A 26075-nucleotide genomic window follows, 5' to 3' on the forward strand; every position below is an offset into this window, starting at 1 on the left:
ATAAAAAGGCTAGATCAGACATGCCTTAAAGGGAAAGTGCTATGTATTTTCCAGGCATATTGTACAATTTAATAACATAAGTAACTATGTTATCCTCAGTTGTTATAAAGATGCTGAAAATGTCAAATATGACTTGATTCAATGCCTTGAAATTGGGTCTCTGTCTCTTTAAAAAACTCTTGCTCTTTCTGAAACGCCACCTTCAAAAAGTCATCACAACATGGCTTCTTCATCAACTCTAAGAATCTTCTCGCCAGCGTTACACTGAGAAGTATCTCCTATAAGGAGCTCAGGAGTTCAACCAGGTGTTTGCTAATTGCTGCTGGCTAGTCTGAAGGAGCTGGAGGACATCTGGAAACTGTAGCTCCAAGTTGCTCCATGAAGGTGGAGCTTTGTCCTTGAAAGCAGAGCTAGGTCCACTGAGGTGTTTTGCACAACTGAATGATTGCCACATGAGATTAAAGGTTTTTTTCAAACATGCATGAAAGAATCAAAGTGACTCCCCTGGTGTGTTTTTGATGATAACATAATATTATGTAGAGCTCAAAAAAGTCACCTTTCTATAACACTTCCCCTTTAAAAACAAATATTTCTTAATGTGGAAATATTAATATATTTCTTAATGTGGCCCACAAGGGTCATTGACCCACACAAAAAGGGTCCAGGCTTTTGAAAATATAGAATTATATAGTAATTTTAAAACACAATTCAGATAATAAATCAATTGGGCATGTGAATAGGAAAACAAGCCTGTTTGTAAGAGCAGAGCTGAAACAGAACTTTTTCATGAAACCACAAAGTAAACAGTGGCAGCTCTGGGCTTACGAGGCGAGAGTGAAAGCAAACACACCTCGAGGTTTTAAGAGAGAAAAAAGTCTGTCTGAACAAGGCAGTATTCATGTGCTGATTCATAGCAGCCTGTAGCTCAGGTAGGGGACGCCCATCTGCCCTCCAGACCCCCAGCCTGTTGTGAATCCTCATGTTGTATCTATTTATTGCTTCTGGTGGGTTCTCTGAGTTTCAGAAGCTGCATTTCTATTACAAATGTGCACAAATCTTTGTCTATCTTCCGCTAATGACATAAAAACACAATTTCACCATTGCGGTGTTTCCATTAAATAAGAAATGACATTAAAATCACACATAAGTGAGCTTATTGACATGATAAGTCATTAAAAATAATGGTAGCAACAGATGTAAACAGGAACATGAGATATATTCATAATTCAACCACAGTGTTAATGCTCATCTTATATCAGTCAATCAGAGGTTTGCGTTTTATTCAGGCCCACTTGGGAGCGGCTACCTGTGTGGCATCATGGGAAATTGTAGTCTTTAATTTTACAGAAAAGTTATGGATTCGACACACAACTTTTTATGAACTTTTTATGCTGTGAAAGCTGCAACAAAACAAACCATCATCCTCCTGCTACTTCCTGTTGTCTTCTTCTTCATGGTTTATGCCAGTAGTAACATCTGGCTGTTGATCACTAGTATGATGTAAAAAAAAACTCCAAAATGCTTCTATTTTGATAGGATAGAAAAAACACCTGATTCTAGAACAAAACCTTTTAATTGGAAAATGTGAAGTTTTTTTTTATTGCTGTGTTTCCATTAAGCACATTTCTGATGCAACTCTTATCTGATCAAACCAAAATGTCATTTCCAAACAATAGACAGGGAACAGATTTGAGAAAATTATTTCAAATTATAGAGCGCCAAAGTCAGGACAGAAACAAATTGGTAAATGGTCAACACATTAAGGAAGACAAATCATTTTCATTCCCAAAATAGTAATGTACGGCAAAGATTAAAAAGAAGAAAAATGGTGAAGCAACCAGAGAGGGTGGAGATGGGGATCATCGCTAAATGATAATTAGAAGTCTACATAATACTATAATTGCTGTTTTTCAGCATTTAAGTGCTTCATACCAAGTACTGAAATAAAATGATGTAAAAAGTACATCATTTAGTACACCATAATATTAGATTGAGTCACATTCATCATTATATTGGCGTTCTACATTAAAAACAAAACAGAAAAAAAGTGGATTAAAAAAAAATCTGAGAAGCATCAAAAGGGCAGCAGCTGGCTGGACTGCAAATGTCAATGCAGTATTAACATGGCAGTCCTGAGCAGGAAAACTGCACTACATGTATCCTTCATGATTAAATGATTAAAAGAAAAGTTTGAGGAATTAATTATTACAGAATTCTGACTTTAATTCATTCCATTTTCCATTTTCAGTGGCCATAATCCTCTTCCATACATCTACACCGAGTCAAACGAAGGAATCAAACAGATCACCTGTTTTCAGGCCGATTCAAAATGAGAGAGAAAAAAATTACCTTTCAAGAAGGGAGGATGAGAAATGACATTTTAAAGGTTTCTGTGTTTACATGCACTGTGCCTCACATTCAAAGTTAACTAGGACGCCGCTGCACACAGTCTCAGCTAAAAGTTCAAAACAGGAACAGGAAGCTACCTTTCGCTGACTAGGATCCATTTCTTTTGCTTCAGATCTGCAAACCACAAGTTTCAAAGACCCAATCACCTGAGGTTACAGATGCCACTTACACAAATGCAAACGGTGTCATGACATAGCATTTCTGACATGAGAGAGTTCTGCTTCAACCCATTAAAACAGAAGAATACTTAGAAATCAGAACCTTTTTTATTCTCAGGTTTCACCTGAAAAAAAATTTAAAAAATCAGCTCGCAGTCTTTTGTACATTTCCATTTTAGCTGAGAAATGATTTATCTTGTTGGCTTTTTGTCTAATAACCCTTTGACCTCTTAAGCAAACATCTTCTGGCTCTCCTGTGTTCTCTTGGCACTCTACTTCTCCTCCTCTGGAAAGGTTTCATGACTTCCTCAACCAGAGGTTGGGAAACAAGACGAACAAGAGTACAGCTTATGGACTTGTGGCAAAATCTGCACTGTTTTGCTTCCCTCAGTATTTGGCTCTCAAGTAACCAAATGTGTAAACATCAGGGGCCACATGGACAAGAGTGTGCAGCTTTCACATTAAAAATTGGCGTACAGACAAATTTAGGAAATGTGGCGCACAAAAAAATTCGGATGTATAAAGCCGTGCGCACGCACGTGCTGCGAACCTTTACTTTATAAATCCTAATTTGCAGGAAACAGAGCAGCTGCCCTGTCACCAAAATACATTAAATACATTAGTATAAAAACTCCGAAGTCTGACACCACATGAAGCCATAACCATGGCAACGGTCCTTGCTTGCAGCAGTATAAGTATTTATAATAATAATTGTTATACATTTTATTTAAAAGGTGCTTTCAGGGCACATAAGGTCACCTTGCAAAAATAAAAATAATACATTTTAAAGAAAAAAAATCAAAATAGAAGAAAAATAATAATAAAGAGATTCAAATGGAAATTCTTGTTTGAACAGCAGAGCGTTCAGCCGAGATTTAAAGACAGACAGTGTGTCAGCAAGTCCTTTGGTTGAGTGGGGAATGTGGATGTTTATTCTAAATAGAGAAATCATGTCTATCAGTTGCACGTTTACAGAATAGAGATGCTTTCTGTCCATAAAGCCACATTCATAAAGCAGGTATAGCTTGACTGAATGATGACTGTCTGACCTGCAGCAGCTCCAGCTGCACCAGTAATGCATGGATCCTTCTTTAAGCTTTGAACACAGCTAAACGCTCATAAACCATCATCAATATTTCCCAGCAGATCAATCTGATCTCTGAACACACACTCCCTCCGGATCATCAATGTTCTCCATCAGAGTCAAAGGGTTCCACAATTATGTGACATACCTTTGCACAGCTGCTTATATACGCTTGATTTTCTACATACCTTGTCCACCTTAAGAATAATCAAACCTGACTGGTTCAGAGTTAAACTGCTGATCCGACTAAATTTTCTTTTTCAGTGAGAATGAAAGGGTCCCACAGATAACATGCTCTCCATGCGCTTCAGCACACAGGCTGATGCACAGTTACATATTTATGTGACAGAAAATGAGGAAATGTACTAGTTAAAGCTAAGTGAGGTTTATTTACACTCCTTTAATTTTTATTTAATTTATTTAATGTGTGTGTTATGTTGTCTGAGGATAAATGTGGTTCAGTTTCACCGTTTATGTTTAAACAGTAACAGAATAAAATCATGAAAAGCTTTGGGTTTGATGCACTTTGGGTTCAGTAACACTGAATGGAGTCAGATTTCAGTGCATTTAGGTGAGTTTTGGTGCTTTGTAGTTTGTTACTGTCCACAAAAAAAATGTGTGTGGCTGCCGCACATTTTCACGGCAGGTTCATTTGTGATATATGACTTGTGGGTAAAATATGGCGCCGCACATTTTTTGTGCGTATGCATGCGTTATACATGTGTCCCCATGAACTGTTCTCTACTTACTAGCACAAAACCTCATAAAAAGGAGATAAAGTAAAATTTTTTGATGTAGAGATGTGAAAACATGGGCCAATAATCAATATTTACCAATATTCTTCACATTACCCTACCCTATCAGCTTGGTGAAAAACCGCCTACATTGCTTCTCTGCTTCCTCATAAAAAATATACACAAACAGCAACAAGATGGAAATAAATAATGGCTGTTAACATCAGCCAGTTTCACTTATCGATCATAAAATTTGGCTAACATACCGATGCCGATATTGATGCTGCTATGTTCTCTTATCGCCTTAGATCAGCTGCTGTTCCAACTAAGCATTGGAGTAAATTTACAAATTTAATTATATGAAAGCCCAAACAAGCCCTGTATTGCTTACAGTCATTTGCAAAACTATTCAAATCCTATTAATTTTTCCAGATCTTGTCAAGTTACAACAGATTTCCATGTATTTTCATTGGAATGTTATGCAATAGGCTTCCTTTTACCATGGCAACCTTCCTGTCACTCTGCCAATAAAGTGGGCCCTTCCCATTAACTTTAAAGAAAGTATTCCTCAATACTTTCATTGCCCCACTTTGCTTCACCATGGGGCTGGTGTGTTCAGAAAGATACGTGGCCGTTTCCCTTTCTGTTTTTTCATGACAAATTGAACAATGCTCAGTCACTGCATTTCCAGTAAAAATGTACACAAAACTTTGTTGATGTTCCACTGATGTTGAAAAAATGCAATTTTGCAATTGTGGCATTTCCTCCTATGACTTCCTGTTGTCTCCTCTTTTGTGTTTTGTGCCAGTGGCAACATCCGGTTGTTGATCACATGACTTGAGATGAGATTACAGTGCTTCCATTGCAGGCACAAAAAGGCACAAAAGCTCATAACAGTTTTGGCCGTAACAGCTTTGATACAGCCAAAAAAAAACAACTCATTCTAGTGCCAAAAATTTTTGTCGAAATACTAGTTTTTCTGAAATTGCTGTGTTTCCATTAAGCAAATTTATTTTCAAAATGTCAAATTGCACAATCTGACCTTTCTGATGTCTTCATGATGGTTCAACAATATTCTCCAACAACCTGATTCCTTCACAGAACAACTGGATTTATACTGAGATTAAATCTGACTAAAGCAGACAATCATTACTAAAAATGTGTTCAAAGTTCAAAACTCATCTTTCAACTTTACAATTATGCATGACTTTTCATAGAGTGTAACTTCAAATCCTGATAAGACACAGTAGCTACGTTTTCACTGACTATATAATTGAGCAATTTGACAATTCAAAAATAACTTTGATGGTAACAGCAATTTAAAAAAACTCTCGTTCCTGGATAAAACTTTTGCACTAGGATCAAGTGTTTTTTTTTTTTGGCTGTATAGATTTTGGTTTATTTTGCAGAACTGCAATGGAAACACTTTTTTCACTACACATGATCAACAACCGGATGTTTCCACTGGCACAAACCACGATGAAGAAGACAAGGAGTAGTTGGAGAATGATGGAGCGTCAGGTTTTTTCATGACTTATCACATTAACACAAACTTATTCACATGTGATTTTAATTGAGTTTCTCATGTAATGGAAACACCACAAATGCAAAACAGTGTTTTTCCAACATTAGTGGAAAATCAGCAAAGTTTTGCACACGTTTGTAATGGAAACACAGATGGTGATCTTTGTGACAAGATGTCAAAAACCTTAAGGGGAGTGATTATTTTTGTAAGACACTGTTTGTCTTTCTGCAACATTACTTAAGAGCATTCTGAGCCCTGAACCAGAGAAGCTGGGCCATTTTTTTCTGTATATAGAACAACAGGCTAGAGTGATCAACACGGCCCAGATGTTCTCTCTTTTTCTCGTAAACACTTTCCACAAACATTTCTGTGAGCAATGTGCTGTTCAAAGTGCTCCAGGGCCGGTTTCGCTGAGGTTTGACAATAAAGCCAGCGACAAACCATATTTGTCATCTTGTGGCACGCGGTAACTACACACTCTCAATCCCTCGCAGACCTCCTCATTTCAATGCAGGCATTATGTGGGAGTCCGGCTTTCTCTGTAAAAGCAACCTTTGTGATTTCGAGTTGCTCAGATTGTCCCTGGAGTTGACCTCCAGGCGTGAGCCGTCTGTTCCACACAAGTTTGCATTTAAAGGCAGAGGGGAGGATGCGACACGGCGGCTTCTGTCAGAAAGGATTTGCCGACCGGGAAATTAAGAAAATACAAAGCTCTCTCTCACTCAGTGAAGGAAAACCAGAGTTTCATCTACAGCGATGCTACACTCCACAACAATACGACCTCCAGATGAGTCTTGCTTTGTGAGAGTATTTGTTGAAACAACAGAAATCTGAAACCAAAACCCGAAAAACGCAAATCATGGTTTCATGGGTCACCTCGGACTGCAGCTTTGAGAGGTCGCTGACACGCTCCTGATGGACGTTTAGAGTACATTGAATTCTGTCCCCCACTTTCACATGAAAAACAACACAGCATTGGTCACGTACCTCCATTATTCTGTCGTGGATCTGAAGGCCTCCCTCCTTGTCCGCTGGACCTTTCTCGACAATCTTGGACACAAAGATCCCTTCATGTGAAGTGCCGTCATTGTCGTCCTGTTGAACAGATTGCTGTTATTTCCCCCATAAACAATAAAAACCGCAGTTCTCATTTTAAAAATGTGGCCCAAAAAAACATTTCAAACCAATTTTCTTTAAAGGAACCTATAACGACAAAGATAAACGGAAGGAAAACAATCCCATTAGCTACTATGATTAGCCCCAGATATAAACATATGTACTTTAATCTTGACAAAAACAACTGTAGCAAATTTTGAGTAGCTAATTTTGAAATAAGAAAGGATTTAGTTCTTGAGTTGACAGAGTCACTAATAACGCTTACAGGCCAGCCAATTGGCTGCAGGCTGGCCAATAATACTCAGTTACAAAAGCTTTTGAAGTCTCCACTGCTTTTACATTCAAATATCTGGTAAATCTTTTTGTGCTCTGAAAAAAACAAACAAAGAAAATATAGTAAGATTATCACAGCTAATACAGCAAAAATGTGCATATGCGTCAAACCTTTTTAAGCTAAAGAGCTACAACAGATTTAATTGTGTTGACCACATATGATCAAACCTTAAGTGGACTCTTCAGATCTGAGCACAGATGTTTTAAAAGTGGTCGGGATTAATAAAACCTCTCTTTAGCATTATTTAGAATTAGACCAGTTAAAAAATATGGAACTTTTAAGAGTCTGTTAAAAATAACTCTTAAGCAGATATTAAGCATACTTCTCATTAAGCTCATGTTTCAGGATTATTAAATATGTTTTTCTATAGTCTGATACAATTTCTAATATAAAATGTAGAAAATCACCATAATTAGTAGCAACACAGGCCTGAAAACATTACCCTCTGTGTAATTGATCTATATAAGGTGTCTCACTTAGTGAAGTCACTGAAATAAAAAAAACTTCTCAGTATTATAATTTCTTAATCTGACTGGATGTCAACCAGTCAGATTTTACGCATGGCAGGAACCTCACTGCATAACAACCTGGAGGGAAAACACCACCGTTTCAACATATCATTTAATGTTAAGTTATGACAATGTTATGTAAACATTTTATTAATTTTTTTTATTAGAATTTTTCAAATGCTTATGATGCTGAATAATTTATTGGCCAATGACGGGGACTTATAGCATCTGGCAGCACACTAAGCTAATATTACCTAATTATAGACATGTAGCTTGCTAACAAAACAGGATTATGTTATTAATAGTGCTGGGCAGATCTCCTAGTGTTCACACCATGACCGCCAGCATCCTTCATGACCGGAAATGGAACCGTTAATCAGCAGTGCACCACAAGGAATGGGGAGGGAAAGTCCTCCGAAGAAACATCCACTGCAAATCCTTCAGATCAGGAATTTACAGAGTAATTTTGAAATGGTAATGTTTTTATAAACCTCTTTAGACTCTGGACAGTATCTATCCTTATTCCACACTAATTACAGAATATTTAAAACCAGGTTTATTTTGGAGTACCTTACAGATAAATTAGTTATCTAGAAGTATGAACTTTAAAATGCCAAACATTGGTTGGTTGGGAAGTAGAATATACTCGTGGTCAAGACCAAAGAAAAGAATATTGACAAAAAATAAAAAATAGATCTCGTTTGTGTGGTTTAAAAACAGAAGTGTATTTCTAGGCAGATATTTTACCATTAATCATTTTCATATTAGCCAATATTATTAAGTCATATTTGATATTCAACAACAAACTTTCAAACTATCTTGTAAACTATGTCACAACCTTTTAGTTTTCAGAGTGTATTCAAAGTTTAAACCCTGGTTTTGAGTAAAAGCATTTGTCTTGGCATTAACTACTTCCTCACTCTAAGAACTGTCCCCTGCACTACAGGGCTGAAAAAGTTGGTATGTTCATAAGGAAGGTTGCATCCAGCACAGCTGTGCTGACCCCCTCCCTCCACAGCCAGAGCTAAATCTGACTTAACAACCCCTCATAGCAGTCTGTCTGAAAACACATGAAACATGTCCCACACACCTGCTGAGCTGTTGCAGCACGACCACATTTTAACGAGTTAACTAAAGAAACCTCAGGGCAGGCAGTAATTAATGATAATTGGTCTTCAGGAAATGCAGTTTTATTCTACAAGGCTCTGCAGAGCATTTTTAACAAGTCTGCTCACCACAAGTTTTCCCAGACACCGTGAACAAACTACAGTGGTTAGCAAAAACGTTTTCACACATCCCTCAACTTTCTTCCTGTCTGTCATGTTAAACCCCACAAGCCTCAACGCATCACACTGGCATTTAATATGATAGACCAACACAAAGTGGTGTATACATGTGATGGGGAAGGAAGATGAAACATGGTTTTCATAATGTTTCAAATATAAATCTGAAAAGTGTGGCATGCATTCGTATTTAGTTCCTTTGCACTGACACCTCTAAATAAAAGGTAACCAAATGCCTTCACAAGAAAACCGAGTATGGATACAACCTAAAACATGAGATTGCTTCATTTTTCCCATTATCCACTTGAATTTCAAAATAATGGTCATTTTTCAAGATTGACGCCATTTATTTTCAGCGTTTTGCATAGCTGAATGGTTGCCGTGAGAGATTAAAGAATTTCTCAAAAACGCATGAAAGAATAAGGCAACACTCCAGGTGTGTTTTTGATGAGGGAATAACATTATTGCATGATGTAAAGGTCAACAAATTTTTATTTTATACAATAATGCCCTTACAAGTAGTTTGTCTTATTTATCTGTGCACACAAACAAACCTCCTGGCGCCATGTTTAATTCCTAACAGGAAGTCACGGTGGTTTTAAGCAATCTGATTGGCTGACAATTCTTAATTTTGTGCTACACTGCCATCTGTGGGTTTTGCATGTTTAAAACAACACTCAGAATCAAATTTGTGCATATGAAAACTTTTCTGTTACAATCTATTAAAAATTTATGATATTTATTTAAATGGTCATCCTATTCATTCAATTTTAAAGAAATAATTTGTAGCAGAATCACGAACTGAGAACTTTGCCGTTGGCGAATCTCACACCTATCGTCAAGTAGGACATGAAGACGTGTAACAGACTAAGAGAAAGTCGGCTAACACTAAGATGGTTTAGTGAGTTAGATGTTAATGATCCAAAATGTTTGGTTAGCTGAGCCCACCACTGGCAATAACTGCTGTCAATTGTAAACATGTATTCTTTATTACAACCACAGTGGAAAATTTTGAAAACTGTCCAGCCAAAAAAGTCAACTTCTATATCTGAGCACAAATTCGTTGTACATAGAATTTTTGTTGGTAAATAAATTGAAAATCGTTTAATACTTTAATTCAGAGTCACAAGTTTGAGCTAATTTATGTTAAATACACAAAATACATACACTGTACTTTAAAGTTGTAATGTCAAAACATGAAGCTCAAAGGATGTGAAGAGCTCTGCAAGATGTTTGATGTTGTCTAAAGACCACATAGATGGTTGATTAAAATTAACAAGCAAAACCAAGGAACCAGACATATAAAATATACAAAATCTGGATATTTATCTCCCTACCAGAACCTTTTAAATATTGACAGTAGCTGGGAAAGTAAAACAATCTAAAATTAATTGCAGTTTTGATGAAACCAGCACATCACGTAAATAGGAACTCAGCTGCAGAAAAAAAACCTATGAATGGAAGGTGAAGCGTCGATATTTCCAACCCTTCACTCAGCAGAGCGTGTGGCATCGTTAATGCCTTTTACCTCGTAGCCTGAAGGAAGGACACATTGGTTGTGAAAAGTTCAGGCAGGGATAAAAAGACCCCTTTTCCCTCTGAGCTTACCTCACCACCGAAATCCCCTCAATTAAAGACAAAACAACTGCGGTCATAACCGTAACCCCGTATTTAACTCCCATAAATGTAATTATAGTGCTTTTCATTTTTTTCCCCGTGCCAAATCCGCTAAGCCCAAACCAATAAATAAACACAATAAAGCTTGGTGGTGCGGTCTATCTCTTCACCAGCTACAAAACGCTAAAGCCAAGCATCTGAACCTGCGGCAGTCGGAGAAAGCTTGGGATTCCTCTGCTCTAACATTCATTGCAGGTCACTGTGAGACACCGGAGTGGCTGTTGTCAGTTTCAACCTACCGCACATGGCCTTCCTCCTACGATGTTAAAACCCAGAGATCCGCCATCGCGGAGTAGGACAGCTGTCACGCTCTTAGTGTTGTCTTCCTACAGAAAGACAGGAGAGAGACATGTGAGCAAGCAGACAGATTACTGCAAGTAAGAAGCTGACTGATAAATTGACAATTTATCAATTTATCATGGTGGCAGCATATTGGATCTGATTTGTTATTTTTCTGGCCTTTTGTTTGTAAATTTTTGGTTGAGGCGTAAGTTTGGACAAATATTCCCCCTGCTCTTTACTTTTGGAAAGCTTTTAGAATTTGTAACTGTGACATTGAGATCTGTTTTTACAACTGAGTGGAGCTAATTAGCTAATCTCAAATGCGCAGAGGCAGTATTGTGTAAAATCGACTTTTTTCACCTTTACATGACAGATGACAGAAGGAATTATAATTATAATGTCATCAAAAGCAGACCTGAACTGTTGCTTTGATTCTTTCATGTCTGTGTGACAAATCCTTTAACCTCCATGGCAACCATTCAGCCAATCAAAACACATGGGAGAACGTAGGCTTCCGAGCTCCTGCCTCACAGTGCAACCCTCCTCCAGGACTCCCCCATTCAGCTCCTTCAGACTAGCCAGCAGCAATTAGCAAACACCTGGTTGAACTGCTGAGCTCATCATAGGAGCTACTTCTCAGAGCAACGCTGGTAAAACATTGTTAAAGAGTTAATAGAGGAGCCATGTTGTGACGACTTACTGGAGGCTGTTTCAGAAAGAGCACGACTATCTTAAAGAGACAGAAGCCCAATTTCAAAGCCTTAAATTACAAAGTAAAATTTTTTAGATCAAATTTGATAACTATAGTATTCTTATAAAAACCCAAAGGTAACATAGTTACTTAATTATTCTCTAAAATTCCACTCTGTCTGGAAATTAAGTAATACTGCGCTTCGAAGGTGGAGTTGGGTCTAACCAAGCGTTTTGCACAGCTGAATGGTTGCCTTGAGAGACTAAAGGATTTCTCAAAAACGCATAAAAGAATAAGGCAACACTCCAGGTGTGTTTTTGATGAGGGAATAACATTATTGCATGATGTAAAGGTCAAAAAATTTTTATTTTATATAATAATGCCCTTACAAGTAGTTTGTCTTATTTATCTGTGCACACAAACAAACCTCCTGGCGCCATGTTTAATTCCTAACAGGAAGTCACGGTGGTTTTAAGCAATCTGATTGGCTGACAATTCTAAATTTTGTGCTACACTGCCACCTGTGGGTTTTGCATGTTTAAAACAACACTCAGAATCAAATTTGTGCAAATTTGTGTATATGAAAACTTTTCTGTTACAATCTATTAAAAATTTATGATATTTATTTAAATGCTGCGACAAAGATGTTCATTTTTATAAAGACCTGGCTATGTGCAAACAAGGTCTTAGCTAACTGGATAATATAATTACAACTTAAGAGCGTTTGGGAGGAATTATGTATTTTGAACCAAATTGACTTGACTGACAGCAAGTAACCAGTCTGGTATTAGAATAGTAATAGTACGAGACTGTTGGAGAATATATTGGGTTTTATCATTATTCCATGAGAACTACAATATTTAACAAATTTAAAACATTACTGCAATATCAATGTGTGCTATATCACAAGAGCAAAGGACTGCCTGGAGGAAGTGCTTGATAGGATTATATTTCAGGTGCCATGCATGCAAATACTGCATGCCAATAATATTTTTGCCCCATTGGAAAGATTTCCACTTCTTTCAGTGCCCACACTTTGTGCATAATTTTATTGGTCAAGAAGCTGAAGCTCGCAAAGTGGTAGAAACAATCTGATGAAGAGTAAGAGGAAAAAAAGTCAGGAAATGTATTTTGGTAAGATTTTTTTTTTTTAAAAAGAAAAAAAAGAGCAAACTCCTGTATAGTTTTTCTGAATGCGGATAAGACAGAAAGAAAAGAGATTTTCCATTACAAACACCCTCTATTTTCACACTAAAATATAAAGGTTTATCAAACTTGTTCTAATGTCATTAGGTGTAGTTGTAGTCCATGACAGAATCACAGACCTGGTACAGTCAGGAATCTCTTCACTACCTTTTCTAAATTTTACACAGACTGTTTAAATGTCAGCAGTCATTACTTATTCTGCTATAACAAGATAAAGTGTCTGCTGTAAAAAGTGTCTTGGAAACTTGGAACCTCCTTTTTTAATATGGAAATCTACATGGAGCTCTACGTTGATGGGTCTGCCAGGAAAACGCATAAATAAGAGTCAGACCCTTCATTTATTTTCTCCCACAACAGCAGTGACCAACAACCACAAACATTTCAAATAATGCTGAAAGAATCTCTCCAATCTCCTCCAGTGCTCACAACCTGAAGATTTAACAAAAAAGCCAAGTCTAAATGCTAAAGTAGTATGCAGAAATCTTATGCTTAAGCAGTTATAACTGAGAGACACCACATGTTATACAACCTTATAAACGCTTAACAATGTTGCGAGGGAATTTCCAGTCTTCCTGATGTCTTACATATCCCCAAGGCTCTATATTTTTGATTTATTGCAGTCTATTCTTGGAATGGGTCATTGCAACATTTTTATTCTATTCATTTTTAGGTTGTTGCAGAATCGTGTTAGGCCTTGTAATCTCTATCCTGCTTCCAGACTTAGTCTTGCATAAACTTTGCTAATAATTGCTAAAAAAGCTAATGATTGTAGCATCTCTGATACTATGTTTTTCAATAGGCGTGAGGTATTTGTACTGAAAATGCCATGTCTGGTACCCTCCAGTTGTGGAGCTGTGCATTGTGGTCAACTCCATGTTTGTTCTGACACAACCTTGAAAATAATCCAAAGGTTTCATGTTTCCTGGCTTTCTCCTTCCAAACCTTCCAAACAAGTCAAACCTGTTCAGTCTATTCCCACTGCTACTCTTCTGAACTTTAACCTGCTCTCTGGGGTCTGTTAGTAACAATTCTTTTATCAATTACCCTGATATCTATGCAATCTCAAATCCAAAGTAAGCCAAACCATCCCCGTGTGGAAAGAATTTTATCCCTTAATTCAACGTCTAAATTCCTCCTTCTTAAGTGAAAAAAATGTTATTAAAGTACACTTATTTAGTTGCATCTAGAAACATTGCAAGTTTATTCTAGCTCAGTGTGATGAAATTGCCTTTGCTGTTCTCGTGTTCTTAATAGTATATATATTGAATCGGTGGCATGTAATTCAGTGTTCTGCTGTTTTTACCAAAACTGTTTTTCATATTTAAGGATCAACTGACCATCTGGGAATGGTACTTCAATGCCTAATGAGTGCCTCCAAATGCTTGCATAATTAATAAATAGAGGCATACTGATAAATCGGCCCTGATTTTCTTAATTTTGATATATCATCTGATACTTCCATGAGAAAATAATCTGATCTACCTCTGCAAAGGTCAAACAATCACCAGTTAACAATCTCCTCACTGTTGCCAACTTAATAGAATAGAATTACTTTATTCATCCCAGCAGGGAAATTATTTCGCAGTTACAGCAGCATAGAGACAAGACACACAACAACCACCACTGAGTAGCAATTGTAGACAAGATAAAATAAAAATAAAATATAACACGCTGTCAATATAAAAAGCAACTTAGAGCAGTCCTAGCAAAGATTCAAAAAATGCAGATACAGTATGTATATGTAAATATATGTACAGCAAGTGTGCCACAGTGCAGTTGTGCAAAATTGGACTGATTAGTGCAGAACAGTGATTTAGCTTTTATTGTACAGTGAGATGGCATGTGGCAGGAAGGATTTCCTGTATCTGTCCCTACGACAGCGGAGCTGGAGCAGGGACAGATTGTTGCTGTATACATACAAGTCACCAAATACAGCAACATTGTTGCTGTATTTGGTGACTTTTCAGACATAAAAAGCTTTAAAAAATTTTAAAATCGGTATCAACCAGAATCAAGATTGCCACGTTAGGCTTTTTAAAAGATTGGTGATTGGCCAGAAAACCACAATCAGTGCATCCCTAGTATTAGTTAAATTAATCAGAAAAACATCCAGTCACTTTCAAACACTCAGCATTCTGAAGTGAGTGAAACGTACGTAGCATAGCATGACATTCAATTATGAATGACATAATTGAATATCTGTAGCATTGGTGTGTGTGATGTACATAATTCTGGAGGGCTGTGTTGAAATTGCCTTTGCTGTTCTCACATTCTTAATAGAATGTTAAGAATGTATATTAGTAATTTCCACTGATTACTAATATACAGTATATTAGTAATCAGTGGAAATTTGTGATGTGTCAAACTTTAGAATCTCTGGCAAAACTCTGTATCAGCTGTAGAACAAAACTCCAGGACAAACCTATGTAACTGAACAGATACATCATTGTCATGATGACTGGGAATATCATGTGGCAAGAATTAGAATTCATTTCAAACATTTAAATGTTATGATTATTTAACAATTTTATAATATCTTAAGTCCTTAACCACAACACTAAAGCCGATCTTCAAGTATTAAGTTGGTTAAGACCAAAGGAATTAATTTTTTGTTGTTCTATGTAAACTAAATCACCAGAGAATGTAAGCCTGTTGCAATAAGAAATAAATAAATCACATCTTAAATTAAAATAAGCTTGATCATTTCCATGTGCTTGATTGATTGATTTTCTTGTTTCTCTCTTTCCACCAAAGACTGGATAACAAAAGTCTTCAGTCTGGGATGTCGGTTTCTACTAATCTCGTTCTTTGAAGAGCAATTTTGTTCACAGAGACTTCAGTTTTGTTTGTTGCTTTGTTTGTTAATTTTAGATATTTACAATGTTTTCCAGTTCCAATGCTAAATGTTTGTTAGAAATTAAAATTTATTGATATTTGAGAATGTGTACTTGCATTGTTATGCCATTACTGTTATGTTATTTGAAAATGGTCTCAAAATAACAATATTGTAATTTATCGCATGACAATTTGTCATCCAGCAAAATTTGTTGCATCTTTTTCACAAGTAACATGACATGAAAACCTTTGGAAAACTCAGAGTCATCTTTTAATTAATTCTTTATATCAAGCTAGACTTAGGGTAGGAGTGAGATAACATTATTTTCAGCTGGAACACTAAATATAAAGCAGATATTATTGCCATGTACAGTGTCCTAACAGCCATGACAGCTAGAGAAGGCCATCATGTGCTCGTCAGGTCATGGTGGAATGTGCGTTCCAGCACAATTTCACATCACCATTAGTGACACATGCTTCCAAATTACAAACATTACCGTCTTCAAGACAACAGCTGGCTGTTCAGTTTGATACATAGCCAGGAAATATTTGCTTTTGTAGAGACCAGAACAGCAAGAGCTGATAATATCTAAGTAATAAGTACCTAAGCTCCACTAAACTCATCCGATGTTAATTGAGTAATTTTCCACCACTGAGTACATGTTTAACAAACAAAATCTTAAACATCTAGTATTTTCTGTTTTCTACGCAGCCCTGGGAAAAAATTGTCTTTTGCGTTCCCTCGCAGTAAGGTTTGTATTCCCTCGCAATACGCTTACTGCAATATTTGCTGGTCTATTTGGTAAACAGTCACAAATGTCGATTTAAAATTTCAAATATATACACATTTAAAGAGTCTCATTGAAAACGTGTTTATTATTAACTCTGGTGTAAAAAATTGATTGAAAATCGATTTATTCACTGCATGTTTGTCTGTTTGTGTAAGCTTGATATGGAACTGCACATGAAAACAGCCCTTCAAACCATTCAGGCCAACACAAAAGAGACACAATCAAAACTATCAGATGACTTATTACCACGAGATAATAACTCAGAAATAGTCCAAATAGTTTGGATGTATTTTTTTCTTCCTTTCCAATGGAAAGTTTCTGTTTCTATCATAGGTTTGTGGTGAATTTCTATCCTAAAGAAAAATATATAAAACTTCAGGTATTATACAAGATTTTAACATACATGGAAAAACCTTACGAAAACCTTATATGATAGCAGAAAGTACAATGAAGCATGAACTGATTAGTACATTATTGCGAGAGAACGCAATGCCTATTGCGAGGTAACGCAAAAGGAAAAAAATAAATCCCCATGTCCCCTAGAGGGCTCCATAGTTTTCCAGTCACATACAGTAGAGTCATTTTATGGCATAATCAAGTAACTATGTCACCTTGAGCTATTATAAAAATGGTTTGTAGATCAAACATCCGCGAAGTAGAAACCTTTATTTTTTTACAATTATTATACAATGAAATACTCCATAATACATTGAAGCCAAAGAACAAAACCTTTTTACAGGCCCCAACATTGGTTTAACAAATAAAAGTACTGTACTGTATAAACATTTGGGTTTTTTTTTTTTACAAATAACTACTGTACTGTAAAATAATAATTTTAATATGAACTGAAAGCGGATTCCCTGCCCGAATTGCGGAGATCAGCGCTGCCCCACCGCGACCTGAGTCATTGGATTAGAACGGGAGAAAATAAAAAAATGATTATGAAAAAAAACAAAACAAAGTACAGTAGGACAAATAGTGACTCACGTGTATTTCACTGCTCTTCTGACTGAGCCGCTGCAGCCTGACTCCGCTCTGTAGAATTTTTTTCTTCTAAAGCCCGCGGTGCAGGTGTGTTTTTTCAAGAGAAGAACATAGTTATTGGTAGCTGTTGTCGTTCTTTTTTCTTCTGGGCAAAAACATTCCTATAAACCAACATGCCACCATCGATTATGTTAAATTTGGCAAGCTGTTTTACGTATGTGTACATATTAAACTGCAACGTTGTTGACACACAGGTAGAGAAGAAGCGGAGAGACTGTTTAGCCAATCAGAATGCAGAACACAATGCACGATGCAAATCTGTGAAGCAGCGAGACCGTGAAAGGTGGACCGCGATATACAGAGGGTTCACTGTAATATATTAATATGTTTTTTCAAGTGGCCCAGCTGGAGTCCTGACTTCCATAGAGAATCTGTTCAAAGATCAGGGTGATGGCATGGAGGCCTTAAAACTTCAAAGACTTGAAGCTGACCACCAAATAAAATTTGTTACACGGACTGCTAGAAACATGCAAAAAGCTGGTCTGTGTTCATAAGAAACAAGCTTCTAGGTTGAATATAAATAATTCTGAACTTAACTGTAGGTTCAGTGGAAAAAGAAGGAAATGGTCTGTGACAGACATGTTTCATCTGCCACTTTTTGGTGAGCTTTACCCCTCGGCGTGTGTCACACTTTCCGAGTCAGTCCACCATCAAGCTGCCTCTCTCCCCAGTATACCGCTCAGCATAGTAGTTCTAATTATAGAGTAGGCACTGTCATGCAGAACAAAAGGGAACATATTGATTTACAAAGCACTGACACGTGACCACGAGCAAAAAGAACTCTGTAACCTTGTAATCCAGGGGGTTTAAGCTAGCAAAACATAGATTTTAGAACAGTTAGAGCAATCGTTGCACAGTGACTGTGAAAGAAAACAGAAACCTGACAGATCTATTTCTTTATTCTAATGAAAATAAGTGCTAAAAGCTTTATTTATTGACATTTCTGTCATAATTCAAAAAAATAATCAAGCCTTTAAATTCCCAATAGGCTGCAATGGTTAATTAAACCATCACATAGAGAAATGTAGAGAAATTAGTCAAAAGTCTGCCTAACTAGATTGAGACCATGATTACTCTCATCATATTCAGTAGAAGTTAAGTAAATTATTTATAAGCATATTAAAAAAGATGCTTATAAATTCATAACAGTCCATGAATTCCGATAGAAAACAGAATGGAAAATGTGACAGCACCTTTCCTAGCGCTGAGGAGAGCCAGAAGAAGACAAGATCAGAAGCTTCTTTTGTTTGTTTTTGCTTTGTTTTATTGCTCTAGTTGGCTTGCTTAAGAACTATAATATAAAGAACCTTTATAGGAAACTAGTCAGTTATTCCACATACTCGGGTCAGCTCGCAGTTTTCTTTTCTTGGCTGGTTTATTAAAAGAAGAAGTTGAAATCCTCCGTCTGGAGCAGAAAAGCCTAACCCGAGCAGCGCAGCGCCAGCCAAGCGACGCGTGAGGTGATTGAAAAAGCTAATATGTCATAAGGAATCTCCTCCAGTTTCTCTTTTCTATGCTGCCATTCACTCTGTGAGGTTTGCAAACTGAACCATCACTTTACTGCTCAACTAGTTACAGTGAAAGGTTTTCTAAGTGTTAAAAAAAAGTCTGAAATTGTCATTTACACCAACAATATGAAAAGATAAGTATATATAGTTATTACATATAGAAGATTTAGGTTTGACAGATATGATGAAAATAGATTATAGGGATTTTCAATGCAGTTTCATGCAAGAAAAAGGTGTACTGTTACGTTGGAGATGAATCAAGATCAATAGTCAAGAAATGGACTGTTGATCTGAATGAGGAACATACACCCTGAAGCACTGCACATTAGGGCTGCACATTATATTGTGAATGTGTTAATGGTGTGAATTTATAGAATCATTTATCATAATAAATTTCTTAAAAGACTTTAGATTTTTTTGTTGTCACAACAGATTCCAATGTTTAAAATATCCCAAAGCTGTCTACATTGATTATTTTTTACAATTTCTCCAATCTTTGTTCAGTGAAAGTATCAATAAGTATCAAAAAACTGAAAATATGATTGAATGCACTTACTGTCAAAAGTGAAAAAAACACTTGAAATTTTTATGATACTGTATTTAGCCAGTTGGGCATAGTCTCACAGTGGCAGATGCTAACACATTACAGTAATGACATTGCCCAAAATGCTAATGGCGGAAATAATCATCATAATATCTACCAATATTGTTGCAATCATACAATTTTCTAATATCATTCAGTTAGGGCTGAAACAATTCCTCGAATGATTCGAGTACTTTCATTATTAAAATTCCTTGAGGTAAATTAATCTGCCTTGAAGCTTCGTTAAATTATGTTTTATTATTTAGCGCATCGTGTTCAAACTGGACGGCGGGAAGAGCCTTGCAGGAGTATTTCTAGAGGTAAGCAGATAGACTGAACACGGTGGGCGGCTGAGTAGTTGATGCTACTTACAGTGTAAGTGTATCTTTACAGACAAACCAGAAATTAATTTCATATCATCCCGGTCTCAACAAATGTGTGGCAGAACGCAGAGAAACGTTACGTAGCTGATAGATGAGTTTCTATGCATGACGAATGAAGGTGAGAAATCCCATCACTAACATGAACACAAAAGCTATAAATGTCTGGGCAAGGTGAGAGTTCATCTATTAGATTGACTGAAGATAAATACATAAACCAAAAGCTGGAGTAGAGACATTTTTTATAAGCGTATTTGTGAGCCTGCCTCTTTATTATTAACTTGAATATAATTTCAGATTCTTGTATAACTTTTCTTCAGGTTAACTAAGAAGTGAGCTATTATTGTTACAGGTTAATTTTCTTAACTACAAAAAAGTAACTGTTAGAGATGCTCAAATATGACAAATTGGACTGATGTTTTCTCCCTAATGTATAAAAACAACTAAGATAAACATTTTACTTGTCTTGTAGCTAGTAGCACCATTAGATAAAAATAAGAAAAAAATGTAGCTTAATATTTAACTATCAAACTTGATTTCTACTCAGAAGTTGGTATTTCTGAATTCGAAATCAAAAATATGTCTGAACACACAATGAATTTCAAAGTCAAACCACATTTAATATCCGAGATATCTGCCACTAGTTTCAAACCCATGAATATTCAATGAACAGTTTTGACAGTTAGTGTCTGATTAAATTAGAGGCAAACATAGTGTTATTTATGAACATGCTTTTTTGGTGTTGTACTACCAATAATGGATATAAATCAACTTATTTCTTTTTGTGGTGATAACAGTCAATGAACTACATGTGAATCAGTCAAAACTCACTGTTTTCTGGCATGTGCTCTTTCTGAAGCAGTGAAAAACTAATTTGTCAGCTGAGTTAATGTGTCATAACAAATCTATAGCACACCTTTCTCTCCGCCTACACACTGATTTGTAAAACCCACCTCGTAACGGATTCACTCCATTTAGCATGTTCCAGATCCGTGGCAGTGTGAGTGACGGCTAACAGGAAGGCTAGCGCACAAGTTGTAGCCTGGGCTTTTCCTACCATGAAGAGTCAAAATATTCCCAATGACGTATGATTAATGAGACGCAGATGTAACTCCAGGTGATAGGAATTCATCTTGTGAGATCACAGAGGAGAGATGAGGCTGAAAGCGACCGGCAGAGGTAATTTAACATGTGTTATTCGGTTTCACAAATAGTGCAGCAAACAACAGAGTTCACTGTTTGATTTGATCCAGTGAAAACCTTTGTGGGAGGAAAAATGCTTTTAGACTAACCGCGCAGTCAAATATTGTTTCCTCTCATTCCAGCCTCCATTTTGTCCTTCCTCTTTAGCATGACCTCTGAAACAACTTCAGGGGCTCTTATGGATATTCAAGTCGTGCCTAAAGTGTTAATTTCCTGTTTACGTAATAATGACAGAACAAGACAGACGGACAAAAAGTGTGTCTCAGCAGCAGGACCGATCTGCCTCTGTAATGTAAACTAGGTATTAGTAAAAGCCCGGTGAGCACCATTATATCACTACTAGTGATTTCAACATTTGCTCGCCTCGGTGCTTCTGATGCGCAATTTACCAGTCTACTGGAACACATCTGGCTTGGACCACATCCATCCAGTGAGCAAATGAAGCCAAAAAGCTAAACAAATGAAGAACAAAAAGATAAAAAGGAGGGATCCAACATATAAATATCAAAGGTGATGTAAAATTAAAAGGAACATTTCGAAAACATTCATGTAAGTGGGTCAGCTGTCGGTGGAAATTCCTTCCCCTCTCAGCTAGAGTTCCTAACTAAGCCCTGATCACATTCTGACCACTCCTCTCAGCTGTTCAGAGCAGCAAAAGCAGCCATCAAACACGGTTCAACAGTCGGTACATTTGCATTGTTCATAATCTAAATCATGAGAACCCCTTTCAAATTGTTTCTGTTTAATTTTTAGATTTAAAGTGATAAAATCTGGATTTCTTATCTCAGGTTTTGCTAACTGGCTGTGAATAGTTCCTGTTCTTGCGATAAATTCCACTCAATACACAAAAGTATGTGCAACATAGCAATGTTGGTTGACAGGTGATTGATACCTACATGTGGCAGAAAGGTGGTTTGGGTTGAGGAAATGGGCTGACCAGACATTTAACGTCTTTGTTTGGGCTAAATTTGGACGGGACTTATGGGCTAAATAAAACCTCAGGTTACATTGTATGGGCTAAATAAAAGACAAGGTCTGGCCAAACTGAAATGTGGCTAATGTTTAGACAGCAACAACTTATCTGGAGTAGATAACTCTTTTGGCATCTTTATTTAGTATAAAAACAGTTTAGTAAAAGATCTGGAGGTGTCAAGACCAAAACAGACTTCCACCATTTTGAAAACTACAATCTTCAAATATTCATGTTATCTTATTGATTTTTTACACCACCTTCAATATGCAAGACAATTACTCTGCATAGAAATTCTGAAATGTTCCATTCTCTAAACATGTTTCACAGGGAAGATTATTGGAGGTGCACTGCCTCCAACGGTTGTTTCCTGTTAAGATAATCACCAGTTACTGTGTAAATAACCTTTAAAGGTTCAAGAAATAACATGTGATGATATTCTGGGCTACTTTCTGTCATTTTCAATGGTTTAAGTACATGACATCAAACTCCTCCCACCCCACTGTGCTGGACACTGTTCATCAGCTGGCTGAAAGACTTCCAGCACACTTTTCTCTGTCATCAGACAAATTTGGCTGTCTGGAAATATTTCTGATCACAGAAGAACATCAAAGTTCCTGGTGTAGAAAGTGAAGGGGTTGCTCACACAGTTTAAAAATTACAACTAGCACAGCAGCCAGGGCTGTAACAATTCATCAAAAGATTCAAGGACCTCAACTTTAAAACATTTTTAGTGCATATTATCTGCCTCAAGGCTTCGTTGAATTATGTTTTACTATTTAGCGCACCGTGTTCCGGCCAGACAATTATTTGTATTGCACAACACTTTTGCTTTCACCGACGAGATGCTGACGAATGCTGAGTGCTATTAGCAGCTGTGGAGGGAGGCAGTGAGGGACAGAAAGAAACGCTGACGAAGAAAGAGACAAAAACTGTTAAAAGTGTGGGATCTCTTTAAGCTACGTTTGTGACTGCTAACAGGGGACACTTTTGTTGTCGTCATAACTTTCATCTGTGTTACTACAGAATCTGGCATCTTATACATAGACAAAGAAATACCTTTTGGCTAACATTACATGTACTTGTTAAACAGGAAGAGTAATAATGAGAAAAAATTTGATTAGAAATACCTATTAGAAAGTTTTCTCATACTTCAAACTTCAGTATAAAAGTGACGTTTGAATTGTATCACATTTTAAGCAAAATTATTATTTTTTAAAAATGATTTTTGGTAGCATTTCTTTCACATAGAGAATATGCAGCCTTAGCTACTAAAACGTGGTAGTAGCTGAAGTTGCTACCACCAAACGTTCAAATTTGGTACTCGATTAAGAGACTAAATAAATTGATAAATTTCTTAAATGCTAAGATTGATTTACAACAGCCGTATTAGCAAGGTAGGAACAAGTAGAGTTGGAAAGTCCAGACATAAATCCAAAAACGAATTTGTGACAATATTACAAAAATAGATGTCGGCAAAAATGTTCCATCACAGTTCGACTGAGCTTGAGTTATGTTCCACTAAAGAACTCATTTCAGACCTCAGTGATGTTGGCCTTCAAATTAAATGACATGCTTAAGCAAAATTTTGTTTTCTGCTGTTAAAAGTGTTTATAAAAAAAGTTTTTAGAGGTTAACAAGGGCAAAAAAAAAGCTACTTTATTTTTTTACAACAAACATCAAAGAAAATTGATAAAAAATTAAATGTGGTGCATTTGTGCAGCTAAAATTTTTTGTAGCACTGTTGATTGACACCAAATCTGTTTGATTTTGTAAATGTGGGGTGGCTGGTTGACCCTTGATGACCTCTGGAAACATTTATCAATATCTTCAAAATGACAACAGCACGAAAAAATAAATAAAATTGGTGCACAAACGTTTGACACAAATTCTATTTAATTTGAAGAAAGAGGTGGAGGAGGGGAAACCCCCCAACAAACTCAAGAGCCTCAAATTCAAATGCACGTCACATTTTTCAGATTTTTATCGATCCCTCATAAAAAAATATGAAACTTGTGGTTGCAATGTAACACTGTCTAAGTAGTGGAACCCAGCTCTTGTGTATAGAATTGGAGTAAATATTTGACCCTTCCCCCCACTCACCCCCACTCACCCCCACTGGCCTTAATACTCCCCAGCTGGGACACAGGCACAGCTGACACCCGGACAGACAAGGAAACAACTGAAGACTGGACTTTTCCGAACCATCTTCCATTCTCAGCAAAGATGGAGATCAACTCAAAGACAGGGAGGTCCAATAATAATGAGAAAAGGTTTTTTTGTTGTTGTTGTTTTGTTTTGTGTTAAAGTGACAATATATTTAGAAATAGATTTTACAGAAGGGTGGTCATGAAATCTTCGTAAGGATGCTGGTCATAAATCTTTGCCAGCTAAATGTCAGAGTTGAGAGAGAGAGTGTTTCCTGAAAGCTTTATGAGTTTAATAATAATAATAATAATAATAATAATAATAATAATAATAATAATAATAATAATAATAATAATAATAATAATAATAATAATAATAATAATAACAGTAAAGGATGGAATAGAGGTACAACTCTCAGGGCAGAAACTTTTACCTTGCAGGAGAAAGCTACGGTCTTGGTGAGCGAGTCGATCCTCTCGCTGTACTCGGTGAATTTCTTCTGATACTTGAGCGCCGTCATCTGCAGCTCGCTGTGCACAGCCGACAGCTGGGCCAGCAGCGCCTTCTCCCTCTGGTTGGCCCTGATCGCCTGCTTCTTCAGCTCCCTGTCCAGGACCAGCAGCCTGCACTGCAGCGCGCCGTTCTGCGCCTTCAGGTCTCTCACGCAGCAGTGGCCGCTCGACTTCTGCTCCCGGAGCGTGAGCGTTAGCCCGCAGCCGCCCTCGCAGATCCCCGCCGCCCGATGCTCGCACGCCTCCCGCATGTGCGCGTCCAGGTCCCGAGCGCTCACCACCTCCTCGCAGCCTCTATTGCCGCACTTGGCCGGGGAGAAGTCGCACGTCTCGGCGTGCTCGGCCAGATGCTGCAGCGTCACCACAGCGTCGCAGCCCCTGGCGTGATTGTCGCATTTGATCTCCAGCTTCAGGATGAGGTTCCTCAGCGGCAGGACGTGGTTGAGCTCCTTGGCGGAGATGCGCCGGCACTTGACGGGGCAACTGCTCTGCTGGACGACCCAGGGCAGCACACAGCCGGAGCAGAAGACGTGGCCGCACGGAGTCGTCAGTGGGTCCTCCAGGACTTTGTTGCACAAGTTGCATTTGAAGTCCGGGTCCACGGTCCCCTTGAAGCGGTCCAGCTCGAATCCCATTGCGCCGTTTAACCCCCCCCCCCACCCCGAATACCCCGAAATCCAGAAGTCAAACTCGCGGGCTCCCCCCAACCCTCGGCAGGTCTTGTGTCGGAGGAGCAGCGGGGTGTTTAGTTGGTCATTGGTGGAGCGACTTACCAACTCTGTTCGTTCACAGACCAAAACTCTGCTAATTGAGTGGGACTTTTTGTTGCGTTTATGTGCGCCTCGGAAACAAGAAAGAAGTTGATGGAAAGTTTTTGTGTAAAAAAAAAAAAGAAAAAAGAAGGACAGTGCTTTACTTTATTAAACTTTATTAAACAAAAACACACGTGTTGCTTCTTGAAGACTGATAAAAGTTTAATACAAAAAAATCGTTTTATTTTTAACTCAAAACTTCGCACGTTTAGAAGAGATTAAGAAAAAGTTGTTTAAAGTCAGTTTCATTGGAGTCTGACAGAATTTTACGTGATTCATGA

The 26075-nt window shown here is 37.4% G+C and overlaps 1 protein-coding gene across 1 annotated transcript in view; it reads right to left on the reverse strand.

Annotated features, from left to right (window-relative positions):
- Nucleotides 1–25866, reverse strand: part of pdzrn3 (PDZ domain containing ring finger 3) — a 126567-nt gene extending 100701 nt beyond the window's left edge. The window contains exons 1-3 of the mRNA XM_023325438.1: nt 24904–25866; nt 11069–11155; nt 6898–7005 (exon numbers count right to left, since the gene is read on the reverse strand). Of these exons, the coding sequence (XP_023181206.1) occupies nt 6898–7005; nt 11069–11155; nt 24904–25617 (909 nt within the window). The 5' untranslated portion in view covers nt 25618–25866. The remainder of the gene's footprint in view (nt 1–6897; nt 7006–11068; nt 11156–24903) is intronic.
- Between the last annotated feature and the right edge of the window lie 209 nt (nt 25867–26075).

This window comes from Xiphophorus maculatus, chromosome 20 (genome assembly GCF_002775205.1).
Source record: "Xiphophorus maculatus strain JP 163 A chromosome 20, X_maculatus-5.0-male, whole genome shotgun sequence".
NCBI classification, from domain to species: Eukaryota; Metazoa; Chordata; class Actinopteri; order Cyprinodontiformes; family Poeciliidae; genus Xiphophorus; species Xiphophorus maculatus.